Raw genomic sequence first — 15,229 nt, 5'->3', positions numbered from 1 at the left:
CTCCCGAGTGCTGGGATTAAAGGCGTGCGCCACCATCGCCCGGCTTTACATTTTCTTATATAGAAATAATGGCTGGGAGTATTTGGCTCATTTTCCAGTAGAACAGAGCCAGGCTCATTTGATCAGTTTGCCCAATATGTGCAAACAATATGAACCAAACAAGTGGTGCTTCCTTGTGCCATACAGTTTACTGTGATTAACAAATTAAAGTTGAATTGTAAGGCAGAAGGGGAAACTTTAATATAGAAATTCCCAGCTCATTCTGACGGGTGGTCCTATTGCAGTCATTCCAGTTCAGCCTTCATGAAGTGACATTGGAAACCACAGTATTGCACCAGGAATGATTCCAGACTCAACACCATGCTGGAGCCACGGCTCAGTCCCATGCTGGTTTGTTGGTAGCATTAATGTGGACCTGAGAGGATCATGGTAGGAAATGAGAAACGGGAATGGGAAGGAGTCGAGGGTCAAGAGTGATGTGGGCATACAGATCTGAATTGCTTATTGTTAGGGGGGAAAGTCTTCATTTTTCCCATTCCATATTCCTAATGGTGCTCTTATTCAGAGAGCCAAGTTTCAAATGTTGGTGCTTGTCTTAAAGACAACACATGCCCTTGTAATAACTGTGACCAAAAGACATTTCTAAAAAGACTGATGAAGACCCATGAAATCATTAAAACAGCAGTGCATTCTACATTGTTACAGCTGAGGCTGCTGTGAACTGTATTAAATAAACCATCCACTCTGTACAGTATATTTTACAAACATTTATTGAGTACGCTAAGTCTTGGAAATGTAGTGAGCAGGAACCCAGGTTAACAGTAAGCAAACCATGGGAATGAGTTTCTGCTCTGTTGTAATGGAGTTTCTAATACTGAGAGGAGACTACTGTGAGACCTGGAGGGCCAGCAGAGGCAAGGAAGAGTTCTAAGATTTCACAGCAGGATGTGCAAAGGCTCTGGTATTGCTGCAGTTGACTGGGGTGAGTAGGGAAGGCATCAACCAATACATAAGACTTGCTTGTTCCTTGGCGAATACATGGGAAGATCTGTTCTCAGCTGATCCCGTTGACCTGAGGAACAGTTTTTACTAACAAGGAGGAAGGAGGACAAGTGAGATAAGGAGAAGTGACAAGAAACACCCAGTCAGGTGTAAAATAGCCGTGAGCAGTAGCGGGTGACGGGGAGGGAAACCTGCATCTGTCACAGCCTGTCTTCTGAGCCTACTTGCATTTCAGTCAGTAGAGTCCTCGCATTCGAACAGGGAAGATGGCGAGACTCTTGAAGTAGAACTTGAGTGGTTCAGGTCTCCATTTTCTTGAAATGAGCACAAGGCTTGCTCTAAGTTCCCAAGTGCCTCCAGCTGCTGCTTCAGCTGCCTCTGCATTTCTTCTTGTTCACAAGCTTTACTCTTTATTGCTTTGAAAGGAAATAAAGTATCTTTAGTTTACGCACTAGTTTGATTAGAAATAATGTACTGTCTCTAGTCTGAGTCAGTTCAAATATACACCCCATGGTAGTTAGTTGTGCCTCAAAGGAGAAGACCGTGATACAGAGCAGAAGCGGCTCCTCCCAGGTCTTTGCTTCCTTTTGTGACTCAGGATGGAACCCTGATGTGGGAGTGTCATATATCCGTTGCTTTTATTGATTAATTAATAAACTGCTTGGCCTGATAGGTTAGAACATAGGTGGGTGGAGTAAACAGAACAGAATGCTGGGAACAACAGGAAGTGAGGCAGACGCCATGCCTCTCCTCTCCAGGGCAGACGCGATGAAGCAAGCCGCCAGGTCAGACATGCTGAATCTTTCCCAGTAAGACTGGTGCTACAAAGATTACTAAAAATGGGTTAGGCAAAATATGAGAGTTAGCCAAGAAGAGGCTAGAGCTAATGGGCCAAGCAGTGTTTAAAAGAATACAATTTGTGTGTTGTTATTTCGGGGCATAGGCGGCCAGGAGACGGGTGGCAGGAATGCAGCCCACAGCTCCTTTCTACAAAACCCCAGCGTGTATCACGTGAGTGTGTATTCCTTTATAGTAGAACACAGCTACACGCATCATTCGTCAGACTAGAGGATGTAGCTAGACTGCCAAGGAAACTCATTCATGAGCACATCTCTGGCTCTAAGGACATTGTTACGTCACAGCTGTGGGTGTGTTTAGGGAGGAAAAGGCTTTCCTATGGAAACCTCCCAGGGTCATTTTAGATAGCTCTAAAAGTTTCACAGCTGAAGCTTCAAATTCATTGTTGCCAGAGGGACCACATACCCACAGTTAGCTTGAAATACTGGGTGAGGTCAGCCAGGCCAGAAGGGCCTATGTCAGGTGTTGACCTTTCCCACAGGTTCTCATGCAGTCCTGGTTAGGATCTCGAGGAAACCACATCATATGTTGTATGACGTGTCAGACATAGAACTTTCATACCAATTGACAAGGCCAGTACCAAAGGAAACACAGCTCGTTGAAGACTCTTTTGAACTATTCTTATTAGCAGACATGCTCAAGCAACTTTTAAAGTAATTTTTCTGCTGACTAAAAATGAATATTTCAAAATTCGAATAGCAATGAGTAACAGAAAAGCAAAATGAGAGAGGCTGTGTGTATTGAGGTGACTTGGGCAGAAAAACCTGCTGTCTTATCATTATGTCTGATAGGCACACGTGTAGAAAAGACCAGTCTAGGGCAATGTGTTATGCAGTAACGAGACGAGCTATTCCTACCAATCCTGTGGGAATCTGGTCCTCACACAGTCCATAGGTGCAGCACACAGAGGTATTTAGTACTTAAGGGGGGGGGGGCATAATAAATGCGTGGTTCTTAGGTTTTTCAGACACAGTTTCACTGTGTAGCCTAGGCTGGCAATCCTCCTGCCTCACTCACCCTTTCAACTGCTGGAATTACAGGTGTGGACCACAACACCAAGCTACCTACATCACTTTTTTTTTAATAAAGAAAACACAAAAACAATTTTGTTGGCTATTCTTGCTTTTTTTTTCCCCTGATGAATTTTAGGATTCCAGTACTCACTGCTTCAGGAGATGAGCTCTGAAGGTAAACCTTAGGAAAAGAAATGACATTTAAGTGCAAGGGAGGCACAATGCAGGGTGGGTCACTGTTGCCTCTGTCTTGCTCCCGGGGGCAGAGAGGCTGCAGGAGGTCTCTGTGCCTGTCTATACATGGCTTAAAATACTCTGCAATTTTAGAGTCAAAAACATGTGTTCCTGCCTTATAGTCAGTTTTTCTGGTTACAGAAGCATGTGCGTATCTCCCTAGGAAGCAGAACTGTATGTAATCCTACAAATCACTGCTGTTTCTAGGGTGTGGTCTTTGTGTGTGTGTGTGTGTGAGACTACGGTTTTTTGCATGTATTTCTTCTCTGTGTCATGCTGTTTTTGTAATGGGCTCTTTTCATTAGATAAAAAACTGTCTTAGAAGTCATGATTATTGTTTGGTCACCTGTCATTTTGATCTGAATCATAAATGTCTCTCAACCAACACTGTTCATCATTTTATGAATCACCTACCTTTTTGGAATTTTATTAATGTGTCTTCAAACACTCCACAGTCAAATAGTAAAGTTTCAATGTCTTCATAGTCTAGAGGGAGAAACAACTTCCTGTGTTAATTTTAGTGTGACTAAATCCCACGGGGAGAAACCAGAACATAGCCCCATATGGAAGAGTAAGCAGAGGAGGAGTGCAGCACAGTGCAGAGCCGTCAGGGAACCCATGAGAAGCATCAGCTCAGCATCTCTGTGCAGCTGAAACTTCTGGGGGGAAATGCCCATGTTTCAGGGAACCCCCAGCTGATTATGAAGCACCCACAAATTTGAGAGTTTTTGGCCTTTAGAATGTAAGCATTATTGAGCTCTTGGAAATGTTTAGCTGTAGTTTATCTCTTGGTTTTTATCATAAATTGTTTTTAAGTCAGTCCAGATTTTACATTGTCACAGTATGAAATATCCAGATTCCCCTAACAAGGAACTCTAAAGCTTTTAGCTCATTCTGTAGGTTATAAGAGGTCCCAGTAACTATATACCTGCACACTGTAAGTGGACCTTTTGATTCCCTAGGAACTCATTAAGAAAGAAACTTCTGTTACAGAGTTGATCTAAAGAACTACTCCATGATCTGCCATGACGGCTCAGCAGGTAGGGTGCTTGCTGCCACCTGGTGACTTCAGTTCCGTCTGCAGAACCCACATGGTGGAAGTAGAACCAGCCCCGGCAGCTTGTCCTCTGACCTCCATGTGTGTCCTGTGCCAGGTGCACAATACGGCTTTTTAAAAAAGATTATTGTGTGTGTGTGTGTGTGTGTGTGTGTGCGTGTGCGCATGGGTGTAGGTATCCTCGAGGTCCATAAGAGTGTCAGATCCCCAGGAGCTTGAGGTATAGGCAGTTTTGGGCTGACAGACATGGTGCTGGGAACTGAACCCAGGTCCTCTGCAAGAATAGTATGTGTTCTTCACGGAGCTGTCTTTCCAGTCCCTGTAATACTTTTTTAAACCCTTGATTTATTAAGGAATAGAATTTGAGGCACATCAAAATTGGAGGCTGCTTCCCAGCACCCATGTTGGGTGGCTTACAACTGTCTACAACTCTGGCTTCAGGGTATCAGACAGTTTTGAACTCTATGGGCACTTGCACCCCCATGTCCATACCCCCCCCACACACACACATATAAACATAATTAAAACATATTTTAAAAAGTATACTTTAAAACATCAACTATAGCAGCGACAACACAACCAGCCAAACGAACACAACACAGCTGCAATGACTGTACCTCTACCCATTCAGCTCTGGGTGCCTCTGAGGAACAGCTTTCCAGGCTTCCATGCAGTTTGCTGCTCACTAAAGAATCTGACTTTTCATGACTTGTTGATTTATTGTGGACAGTAGATCTGGCAATAACTTGATTTTTTTAGATGTAGTTTTTATGCGTATGAGTGTTTTTGCCTGCATGTACATATGTGTACCATGTGCATGCAGTGACCGTGCAGGATAAAAGAGGGTGTTGGGTTTCCCCCGAACTGGAGTTACTGTTGTGAGCCACCATGTAGTCGCTAGGAACTGATCTTGGGTCTGCTGTAAGAATAGCAAGTGCTCTTCACTGAGAAATCTCTCCAGCCCACAATGAGTGGTTTTAAAGAATGGGGTAAAGAAGGGAAGGGAAAAGCTTGGAAAGAAAATGTTTTGTTTTCTAATATTCATTTACATTTAGCCGATTCAGTACCTGATTCTGAAGCGGTCTCATTCAGGAGCTTTCCTTGAATTGAATCAAGTTTTTCTAGTATCCCTTCAAATAATTCATTAAGAAGTCCCGCTTCCTTGCATTTCTTAATAAAAGGAACTTTGACAGTTGCATCTAAGAACAAAGAACGCATCGTTAGCAGGAAATGGTCTTAGGGCAGCTGTTCGTGCTATATGGTGATTCCTCTATACTTTACCAGTTGATGGGTGAGTAAATTGTCTGATTTTTCGTAGTTCAAATAGTAAATGGTAAAAAAAAAATGAAAACTTTTCTCTACTTATAGTAATATTTGAATACATGTGATTTTGTAAAATTTAGCTTCAAGTGCTTGAGGTAACAGCCCTCATTTTTGTGGCAGATGCTGTGTTGTAAGGACATCCCCTTCTCAGAGATCAGAGGCCACCTGTCACCTGAGTGGTAGCACACCACTGAAATCTGACCTCAGGCAAACCTGCCTTCCTTTTTAATTGTGCCTTAGAATGAGAAGAAGTAGGCCATTCCAACTCAAATAATTTCATGTGCAGGGCTCTAATAGAGTGCATAGTAGTGATAGAAACAAAACTTGCCAGGTACCAGAGTCCAGAAGAATAAAGACCAAAGCCTAACACCAGCATCAGAACAGATGGGCCAACATTTTTATAAGTATTTGGAGGCCACCATGTTGGTACAACTGTCACTGAAAACAAACCTTTGTGGTCGGGGGCCTCTTCTGTCATGCGTTTCTTGAATCTACTAAACTTCATGTTTGTTGGCTAGAAGAGAAAACCAGATTATGCTGACACTTCATGTTGACCTTGAATACCACATAAAAATGTTTTGCTATATAATTAATTGTATTAATTAAATGTAACAAAAGATCTGTATTAGGCAAACTTTTTGTTTTGTTTAGTCTTGGCAAACTCCAGGATCCAAATGGCACTCTCAAATAGATAAAACCTATGGGGTATGCTGTCTGGGGCCGGGAAAACAACGCCTGAATGAACAATAAGAAGGAAGGGTTGCTATCTTGTACTAACTTAGTTTACATGAACTGATAGAAATACTGTTTCAAATCTCTCCAAATTCTTTTACATTTTAGATTTACTAATCTAGAACTTGAAAGTTAGAAATTTGGCCATGTAGCTCCAAGTGTGGACACATAGCTGGAAAACACTTGGTTTTGAACGAATGCTTGTCTGTTATCTCAGTCTGTTTAGAGCTAAGTATCCTGTAAGGTTGGTATCTTCTCTAAAATGGTGCCAAGAGATGGTTGATAGAAGCCAAGGGAATAATGTCATCTCTTGAGCTTTTAGCGTCTTACTAATCTCAGTATACTGACACGTCCAGATTCTTCCCAAGATGTTACCTGAAGACTAGCTTCAGCTCCATCAACACACATGAGGGTGGTATGCAAATGCCAACTCCTCCAATGATTTGAAAAGTGTTCAAAATTTTAAGTGAGAACTTTAAGTGAGGAAATTAGATCTATAAGTCAAATTACCTGTTCGGGGATGCTTGATGGGAGGCGTTTCTTGCTTCCTCTCTTCTTTTGTAAGCTTGGGCCCTCAGCTAAAATAGAAACCATTTAAAACTTAGAATATAAAGCAAAAGATTGCTGGGTCGTAATGGTGCACACCTTTAATCCCGGGAGACAGAGACAGGAGAAATCTCGGAGTCTGGTCTACAGAACAAGTTCAAGGATATCTGGGGCAACACAGAGAAGCTATATACCTATACATATATACATATACATATATATATATATTATTCCTGTTTGCATAAAATAAAAAATGTATGCCAAAAGTTGCTACAAAATCATGATACTGGGTGAATTTGGACTTGGGGTATGTGAGCTTACAACAAAGGGTTAATTTTAATTCTAAGCTCATAAGCTAATATAACATTGATAAGTGGTATAGATAGATGGTGTTTCATTGAACAGGAAAATCAGCTCAGGTCATAGGTAGGTGTTGAGAGCTGACAGATGTTCTAGCTAATGCTCGCAGGGATTTGGGCAGTCGTACTTTCCTCGTCTAGAGTTGGCTTTTCAGAAGATTATTAGCAGTGGTTGCTTAGCCAGAGTTTTATCATTTGTGTTCTTTGGCCCAGTGATTTTTCTTTAGCAAGTGTACTTAACAGTGTGGTTAGGAAGTGGGACAAAGTTGTATGGTGAATAATTTCTTTGAAATAAGGTCTAATTATGTAGCTCAGGCTGGCTTAGAACGAACTAACTCTCTCTCTCTGTGTACATATATATATATATGTACACACACACACACATATTATCATCATTCCCTCATCCCTTGTCAGTGTAGTGATGGCAAACAACCCTTTCATGGTGCTTTCCAATGACCTGAACACATAATGACTGTGACTAGAGCTAGCTCAGTGCTTCAGAGCACTTGCTGCTTTTCCAGAGGACCCGGGTTTAGTTCCCAGCACCCATACGGTGGCTCTTGGCAACCGTCTGTCACCTAAGGTATCCATACAAACAGGTACACATGAAATTACAACAGAGAAGAAACTAGCTTATTTCATGTTTTACCTAAATAACTTTTCCTAAGCCTACTTTAGAAACTTACCACCTTGACTGGTCCCTGGTAGTTCTGGAGCATGTTGTTGGCAAAACAATCTGAAAGTACAGAATTTCAAAGAATCATTGAATCTTTTAATTTGTAGAGATCCACCTGCCTCTGCCTCCCCAGTGCTGGAATTACAGTTTTAAACCACTATACCAGCTAAAGTATTTGTTTTTTTAAAAAGAATGTGTGTAAGTCTGTAAAATGACTGACCCACATCAAGTGTGGGTGAGACTGGACCATATCGTTGTGCCCTTTGAGCATTAGAACGGGGACTGTTCTCAGTATTTTGAACAGCACTAGTTCCTGTGCTGTGCTGAGGGCTTCAAGCTTCAGTCTTACTACCCAGAACTTTGCAGATCTTGAAAGCTAACACAGAAGCACATGCATTAATCTGGAGGACTTTTCCAGACCAGAACGCGCCTTCACAGAGCAGGCCTTCACAGAGCTTGTATTTGAAGGGTGTCGCCAGGACAGCATCATAGTGGGGTAGAGAGCTGACATTCTAAGGGACTTCCTGGCTCCTGGGATTGCCTGTTCGAACCTGAGTTCTCTATGTGGGTCCAACACTGGAAGAAGAGAACTCATTCCCACCAGGTGGAAGTGTAGACCCCTGAGCCTGTGCCCGTGGATGTGACCCGAAGGAAGATCTTCCCGCTGCAGAACTGCAGGCGTGAACTGGCTCCTGTCTCCTAGTGACCGGTTAGGAGGCCATGCTGCCTACAATGAGCCTCTCCAGCAGGAAGAAGAGAGTAGAGAGAAAACCTTGAGTGGCCTTCTTCCCGTTCTGTGCAGAAATGTCGTGAAGTGGAGTTCCTGGTGGGTGACTTCAGTTCTGTTCTCATGTGAAAAGCACTTGCATAAACTAAACTTTAGAAGTATGTCTTAAGGGGCTGGAGAGATGGCTCAGTGGTTAAGAGCTTTGCCTGCTCTTCCAAAGGTCCTGAGTTCAATTCCCAGCAACCACATGTGTTCACAACCATCTGTAATGAGATTTAGTACCCTCTTCTGGCCTGCAGGGATACATGCAGGCAGAACACTGAATACATAATAAATAAATCTTTAAAAAAAAAAAGTATGTGTTAACTAGCCATTCATACCCTCCCACCCCCTCCACCATGTAGTTTTAAAGGACATAATTACATATAAGTTCCTTTAACTGCGTCAACTTGTACAACTGAGTTGTCTTTCTTGGCACAGAAAAAGTGGTAATTCTTCGCACAGGATTTTTCTTCACATCCCACGGTGGCTCCTTTTTTATTACAAAGTGTGCAAGTCTGTAGAAGGATAGATCAGACTGTGTAAGTACCTGTTTCTTTGATAAAAAGGAAGGATGTTGGGCTGGAGAGATGGCTCTGTGATTAAGAACACTGGCTACTCTTTCAGAGGACTTGGGTTCAATTCCCAGCACCCATATAACAGCTCACAACTGTCTGTAACTCTAGTTTCAGGGGATCCAACACCTTTTCATAGAGTATATACAGGCAAAACCCCAGTGCAAATCAAATAAATAAATAATCTTTTTTTAAAAAAATAAGAATGTCATTAAATGTCATTTACGCCAGCAGCCCTGCATTTTTATCCTGGCTGTCACTGGTATATCCCAGCCTCCATACCCACACTAAATGTGACTTAGATTTGGCTACCCATGTGGAAGTTTCAGCAAAACTGCAGCCAACTGGAATATAAGGCCTGGCATAGACAGTTACATCATGGTCCATGTAAATGCAAGAACATGTAGATGGCTTCAAAAAACAATCTTTCCATTTTAATAGTGATTTCTAAAGAGCAAAACTAGCAGACTTCTTTATCCCTAGGTAGGGAGTTGGCTGGGGGACCCGGAACCTGAAGCCAGAGCAGCTCCTGGTTGTGCCACTGAGATGTGTGACCTCAGCTGGCACTTGCTATGACTTCCTCTTAGACATTCATCCCTGGGGTGGTGGTGACTGCTCTACCAAGTTACTATTGGGGATATTATGGAATAAAGGAAACCTGTTTCAATTTTGTAGAGACTAAACAAAAACACACAATACAGTATTTTTCTTGCTCCCTTGTTCTTATTTCCCTGTTGGGTTTTATATGAAGATGACATAGAGATTGTTAGGCCTGTGTAGCTCCAGGAAACCTATTAAGCAGTGCTAGTTCTTATGCTGTGATGAGGGGAAACCCAGCCCCGACCAAGGCTGACTGGCACCATCCTCGGCTGAATGAGCTCCAAGCCAATGAGACTTTGCCATAAAGCAAGAGACAGCACTCGGCACTCATGGTGTCCCAGGTAAGCACAAGCAAGCACATAAGGAAAATTCGAATGTAGCTGAAAAACAAGATTAAGATATAGGTAGAATTCTAAATCAGAGCATACAGGAGTGGCTATTTTTAATTGTGAAGCTGCCTGCATAACAGTGCAGCTGCATGAGACTGCTACCTCACAATACACTTGCTGTCAGTTCTGCAAGGGTTTAAGTTAGAAGGAGAATGAAAATATTTTAGAAAACTAAGAAATACAGTAGGAGAAAGCATGGCTTTACAGCAAAGGATAGCTATAAAGAAACACGGGCAACAAACAGAAGCCCCAAAAGAAAAGCATAAGGGCTGGTGGTTCTGTTTCCTACAGGGACGAGTAAAACCTGAAGATGTTAAAGGTGAGGAAAGACAGGACGGAAAGTATTCACAGAAAATTAAAGGGTTACGATTTAGACTTCCCAGCCTGGTATGGTGGTGCACACTTACACTCCCAGCTCTCCAAGAAGTGCAAGCTGGAGGATTGCAGGTTCAAGGCCAAGATGAGCATCTTAACAAGATTCTGGTTGGAAAGGACGAAAGGGGAAAAGGGTAGACAAGCAGCTCAGTGGTGAAGGATTTGCCCTCGGTGGCCGAGTCTGAGTCAAACTATAGTACCACGTGTGGGGACCACAGAAAAACAGCAGTAGTAAATCACGGAAGGTGAAATGCAAACAACTAGTAAGATTTACCCAGGTAAAGTCTGCACAGGTTATTGAGGGCATGATGGCTGTGATGTTGCAGCCATTGTTTTAGGACAAAAAAAGACAGGAGTAGAGAAGGCAGAGAAGCTACCTGCTCATATGAAAGTGACACTCAATCTAGAGGGGCTGTCTTAGCTTGCTTTCTATTGCTCTGATCAACACCGTGACCAAAAGCAACTTGAGGAGGAAAGGGTTTGGTTCATTTCATTTTATTCTTCCAGGTCATATTCCATCTCTGAGCACTGTCAAGGCAGGAACTGAACCAGATGCCATGAATAAGTGTTGCTTGCTTCCTGACTTGCTTCTCATGACTTGCTCAGTGTATTTTCTTTTTCTTTTTTTTAATCTATTATGTAGTGTTTTGCCTGCATGTATGTCTGTAGGCCAGAAAATGGCACCAGATCTCATTACAGGTAGCTGTGAGCCACCATGTGGTTGCTGGGAATTGAACTCAGGATCTATGGAAGAGCAGTCAGTGCTCTTAACTTCTGAGCCATCTCTCCAGTCCTGAGTATACTTTCTTACACAATTCAAGACAACCTGCCTCCCCCCATAGGTTGGACCCTCCCACATCGGTCATTAAGAAAATGCCCTGGGACTGGAGAGATGGCTCAGAAGTTAAGAGCAACACTAGTTGTTCTTCCAGAGATCCTGAGTTCAAGTCCCAGCAACCACATGGTGACTTTCAGCCATCTATAATGAGACCTTGTGGCCTCTTCTGGCAAACATGGAGGCAGAATGTTGTATACATAATAAAGAAATCTTTAAGAAAAAGAAAATACCTTATAGAATTTGCCTATGGGCAATCTAGTTGTAGACATTGTCTCAATTCAGAGTCCTCCTCCCAGACAACTTTAGCTTCTGTTAAGTTGGCAAATAAATAAAATAAGAATAAATAAAAAAAAATAAGTGGGGCAGGGAGGAAAATTTACATGATCTAATAAAGCAAAATTTCAAATGTCACACAGTTGCAGCTCAGCAGAAGTACTCTTGCCTAGAAAGCCCAAGACCTGGGTTTGATTCCCAGACTGCAACAAATCAACTCAGAACAGTGGGGGTAAAGCAAAGCAGTAGTGACATGTTCTTAAACTTCAGACCAAGGAGGTGTCAGCTCTGAACAGAGGAGTAGAGAAGCAGAAGCTTAAATACTAAGAGCCTTTGGCATGAAAAAAAAGAAAGAAAAAAAAAACAAAAGAGAAATATTCTAAGCAGAGGTCTTTGAGGCTTGATGAGAAAGATGAGCCTTCCCACTGGCAAATTTACTAGAAGGACAAGAAGGATGGCCTCTTGCCACTGAGGGATGGACAGCGAGCCGCAATGTCAGGCGTGCCGGATCATATAGGGTTGGCAAGAGTATGAAGATGTTTATTTTTCCACCTAGGTGACATAAACTCATCAATATTTTCTTTGATTGCCATGCAGAGAACAAGCTTGGAGGAGCAGAATAAACTGGGTAGAGGGACAGTGGAAGAGAAAAACCAAGTGGTAGCCCTTGGCAGCTCTGGAGAACCACAGCAGCCCCTTCTCTGTGACGGACTAGTGCTGAGAGTCAAGTTACCGGAGGATGCAGGACGTACCGAAGAGGCATCAAGCAGGAGGGGTAAGGGAAAGGTGACCCTTACACCTACAGTTTGGAGGACAGATGAATGGTGGTGCTGGGGTTTTTTTTTGGAGGGGGGGGTAAAGGCTTATATGGGGGGGGTGATGCTCTTAGCCAGTTGAATGAGAGCTGTCTTAGGTATCCATGGAGATGGTGGTAGTCTGGAATTCTAGAGTAAATGAGTCCTTGGCATATTGATGTTCTTTAAGCCGGCTGAGGTGGATGGAGTCACTTAGGTCGTGTTCAGACCCAGGAAGGAGCCCAGCACAGGTTTAGGTCTCCAGATCTCTTCAGCCGAACAGAGGAGCAGAAAATGGCGGGCCGTATGGGAAGAAGGAGGCTGGCAGGAAACGCCCGTTTTCTCGGAAAGAGAAATAAGGTACTAGCAGATGTGTGGTGTGCGTGAGTGATGAGTCCTGATGAATAAGAACACTTGAGCTTACTGTTGGGTGGGGAGAGGTTTCAGAGGAGCAGCTGCAAAAGGCGAGGTGTAAAACAGGAAGTGGCCAAGGCCCTGCTGCGGTTTGTAGCTGTGACTTGGGCATCAGTGCAGAGGGGACTTTCCCCCAGCGGCTGCACCATGTGAGGGCTGGTGCTACTCCATCTACACAGACCATAGAGAGGGAGGTTGGTCACACTGAGTGAGGAAGGGGTGCCATGCTGGTGGGCTGGGACTGTGATGTGGTCCACTGACTGCAGAGGGCTTCCCGAGGAACTGCTCTAGCTGGGATGGAAAGAGGAGAGGAACCACGTTTAACCTCTCCAAGGATCCTGGAGGTGCAAGGTGAGGCTTGCTTCTCTGCAGAAACTGTCCACCACACACAGAAGCTTAAATGGGCATAGCCTTCTCCAGAGACAGTTTCTCCATACAGGCCAGCATTCTAAGATGGAGTTCTGAACTATCAGTATACACTGAGAGATACACTAGTAGGTCAAGCAGAAATGTCGCCTGTGATGGCAAAACATAGCTGTACACTTGTCACTGAGAGGCGATGACCTCGTTATGGAGGAGTGAGGATTCGGGAAAGAGAACAGTAGCATACCAGGCTGAGTGATCCAGTGTCCCCAGCTTCTTCTGGCCTTTAACACGTTTGCACATTGGTTCCTGTTTTATTGCTCACTAGTTTTATGCCAGCTTGATACGAGCTAGAGTCATCTGAGAGGAGGGAACCTCCATAAGTCTGGGCTGTAGGCAAGCTTGTGGGGGATTTTCTTAACTAGTAATTGGTGGGAGAAGGCCCAGCCCATTGCTGGGGTCATCCCTGGGCTGGTCGTCCTGGGTTCTATAAGAAAGAAGGCCGAGCAAGCCATGGGAAACAAGTCAGTAAGCAGCACTCCTCCATGGCCTCTGCATCAGCTCCTGCCTCCAGGATCCTGACCCGTTTGAGTTCCTGTCCAACTTCATTCATGATGGACTATGATGATGTGGAAGTGTAAGCCAAATAAACCCTTCCCTCCCCAACTCGCTTTGGTCATGCTGTTTCATAACCCGAAATAGTTCCCTTGGGAATTCCTTATCTTTCTTTTCCACACTCGGAAAGGGTTCAAAGGCCCTGTTTCAGGGGAAGCCTTCCCATGGAGGGTACTAATGTACACAGCTGTTCTATTACTGCCTGGGGACTGGCCTGTCTCCCCCATGAAGTACACATCGAGCGTCTGTCCAGGTAGCAAGGTTCTGGAAACGCTTGCCAGTGAGTGGGTAGCCGCCACCTCACATGACTGCATTCCTTCCCAATAACCTTCCCTTCCCCTGCATCTCCAAGTTCTCCCACTAGGGAAACCTCTGGAAGCTCAGGTGTAACCACCTCTTTCTCGGCATTCTCCTGTACCCAGCTGCCCTCATTCTGCAGCTGGGCTGTTTGTAGGCACCCTCTAGAACAGCAGTTCTCAGCCTGCGGGTGGCAACCCTCAAAAACAACGTATTTCCGATGGTCTTAGGAACCGAGACACTGCTCGGCAGCTAAGTTACAGTTATAAAGTAGCAACAAAAACTAATTTATGGTTGGTGGTTCCTAAGACTATCAGAATTCCGTGTTTTCCCGACGCTTGTGACCCACAGGTTGAGAACCGCTGCTCCAGAATCTGAACAGTACTTTTCCCTAACTATCCATGAACTCCCTCAAATACAATTAGCAAATGATAAAAGCAATGTGCCCGTTGAGGTGGTCCTGCCACTGTGTAATCAGAGAGTTTAATAGAGCCTGCTGGGACAGACCCTGACAGTTCACAAAGCACATACCTGTATGTCCCCAGTCATTACCACTTCACAGTGGTTGTGGTCAGCCATGAGGCACTCAGACTTGCTATCTTGTTTACTAATCTACACTCTTTTAAATCCTTCAATATTTCAAATCCTTACCATCTTACTTTTACAAAGGAAGCCTGGAGGCCCAGTGAACCCGGGAGGATACTGTCTGAGCCATCCTTTCCTGGATAGGCCCCCATGACCACAGCTCCAAGGTAGATGCTGATTGGTGATAAGCAGCCCAGCAGCTGCTGGTGCAGAAAGACTGCAGCCACGGAGACAGAAGGATAAAGGCTTGAGCTCTACCGCCTGCAACTTCAGGGCAGCCAGAGGACCTGCTAGCTGCCTTGGGGGTAGGAGAGCAGAAGGAAGACCCTAGATGGTACTGTTGAGCTGCTCAAATTGGGGTCTGCTGATGGAGGAAGGTCATTGGTTAATTAAATAAAGAAGCTGCTTGCCCTGATAGGTTAAAACATAAGGTGGGAGGAGTAAACAGAGCAGAATGCTGGGCGGAAGAGGAAGTGAGGTCAGACTCAACAGCGCTCCTCTGGGGGCAGATGCCTCAGAGAGACACGATGCTCCACTCTTGCGGG

At 44.1% G+C, this 15,229-nt stretch overlaps 2 protein-coding genes across 2 annotated transcripts in view; one reads left to right on the top strand and one right to left on the bottom strand.

Moving 5' to 3' along the window:
- The window catches only part of Rcbtb1 (RCC1 and BTB domain containing protein 1), a 56,367-nt gene extending 43,933 nt beyond the window's left edge, over positions 1-12,434 (top strand). The window contains exon 15 of the transcript XR_003377668.1: positions 12,214-12,434. The gene's annotated coding sequence lies outside the window, so the exon portion shown is untranslated. The remainder of the gene's footprint in view (positions 1-12,213) is intronic.
- Positions 634-15,229, bottom strand: part of LOC102001641 (histone-lysine N-methyltransferase SETDB2) — a 65,782-nt gene continuing 51,186 nt past the window's right edge. The window contains exons 17-23 of the mRNA XM_005355416.3: positions 8,951-9,084; positions 7,811-7,860; positions 6,730-6,797; positions 5,938-6,001; positions 5,232-5,363; positions 3,522-3,593; positions 634-1,418 (exon numbers count right to left, since the gene is read on the bottom strand). Coding sequence (XP_005355473.2) covers positions 1,234-1,418; positions 3,522-3,593; positions 5,232-5,363; positions 5,938-6,001; positions 6,730-6,797; positions 7,811-7,860; positions 8,951-9,084 — 705 coding nt within the window. The 3' untranslated portion in view covers positions 634-1,233. The remainder of the gene's footprint in view (positions 1,419-3,521; positions 3,594-5,231; positions 5,364-5,937; positions 6,002-6,729; positions 6,798-7,810; positions 7,861-8,950; positions 9,085-15,229) is intronic.

This window comes from Microtus ochrogaster, chromosome 17 (assembly GCF_000317375.1).
Source record: "Microtus ochrogaster isolate Prairie Vole_2 chromosome 17, MicOch1.0, whole genome shotgun sequence".
NCBI lineage: Eukaryota > Metazoa > Chordata > Mammalia > Rodentia > Cricetidae > Microtus > Microtus ochrogaster.
Note: the sequence above shows the minus strand (reverse complement) of the source record. Positions and strands in the feature narration are given on the sequence as shown.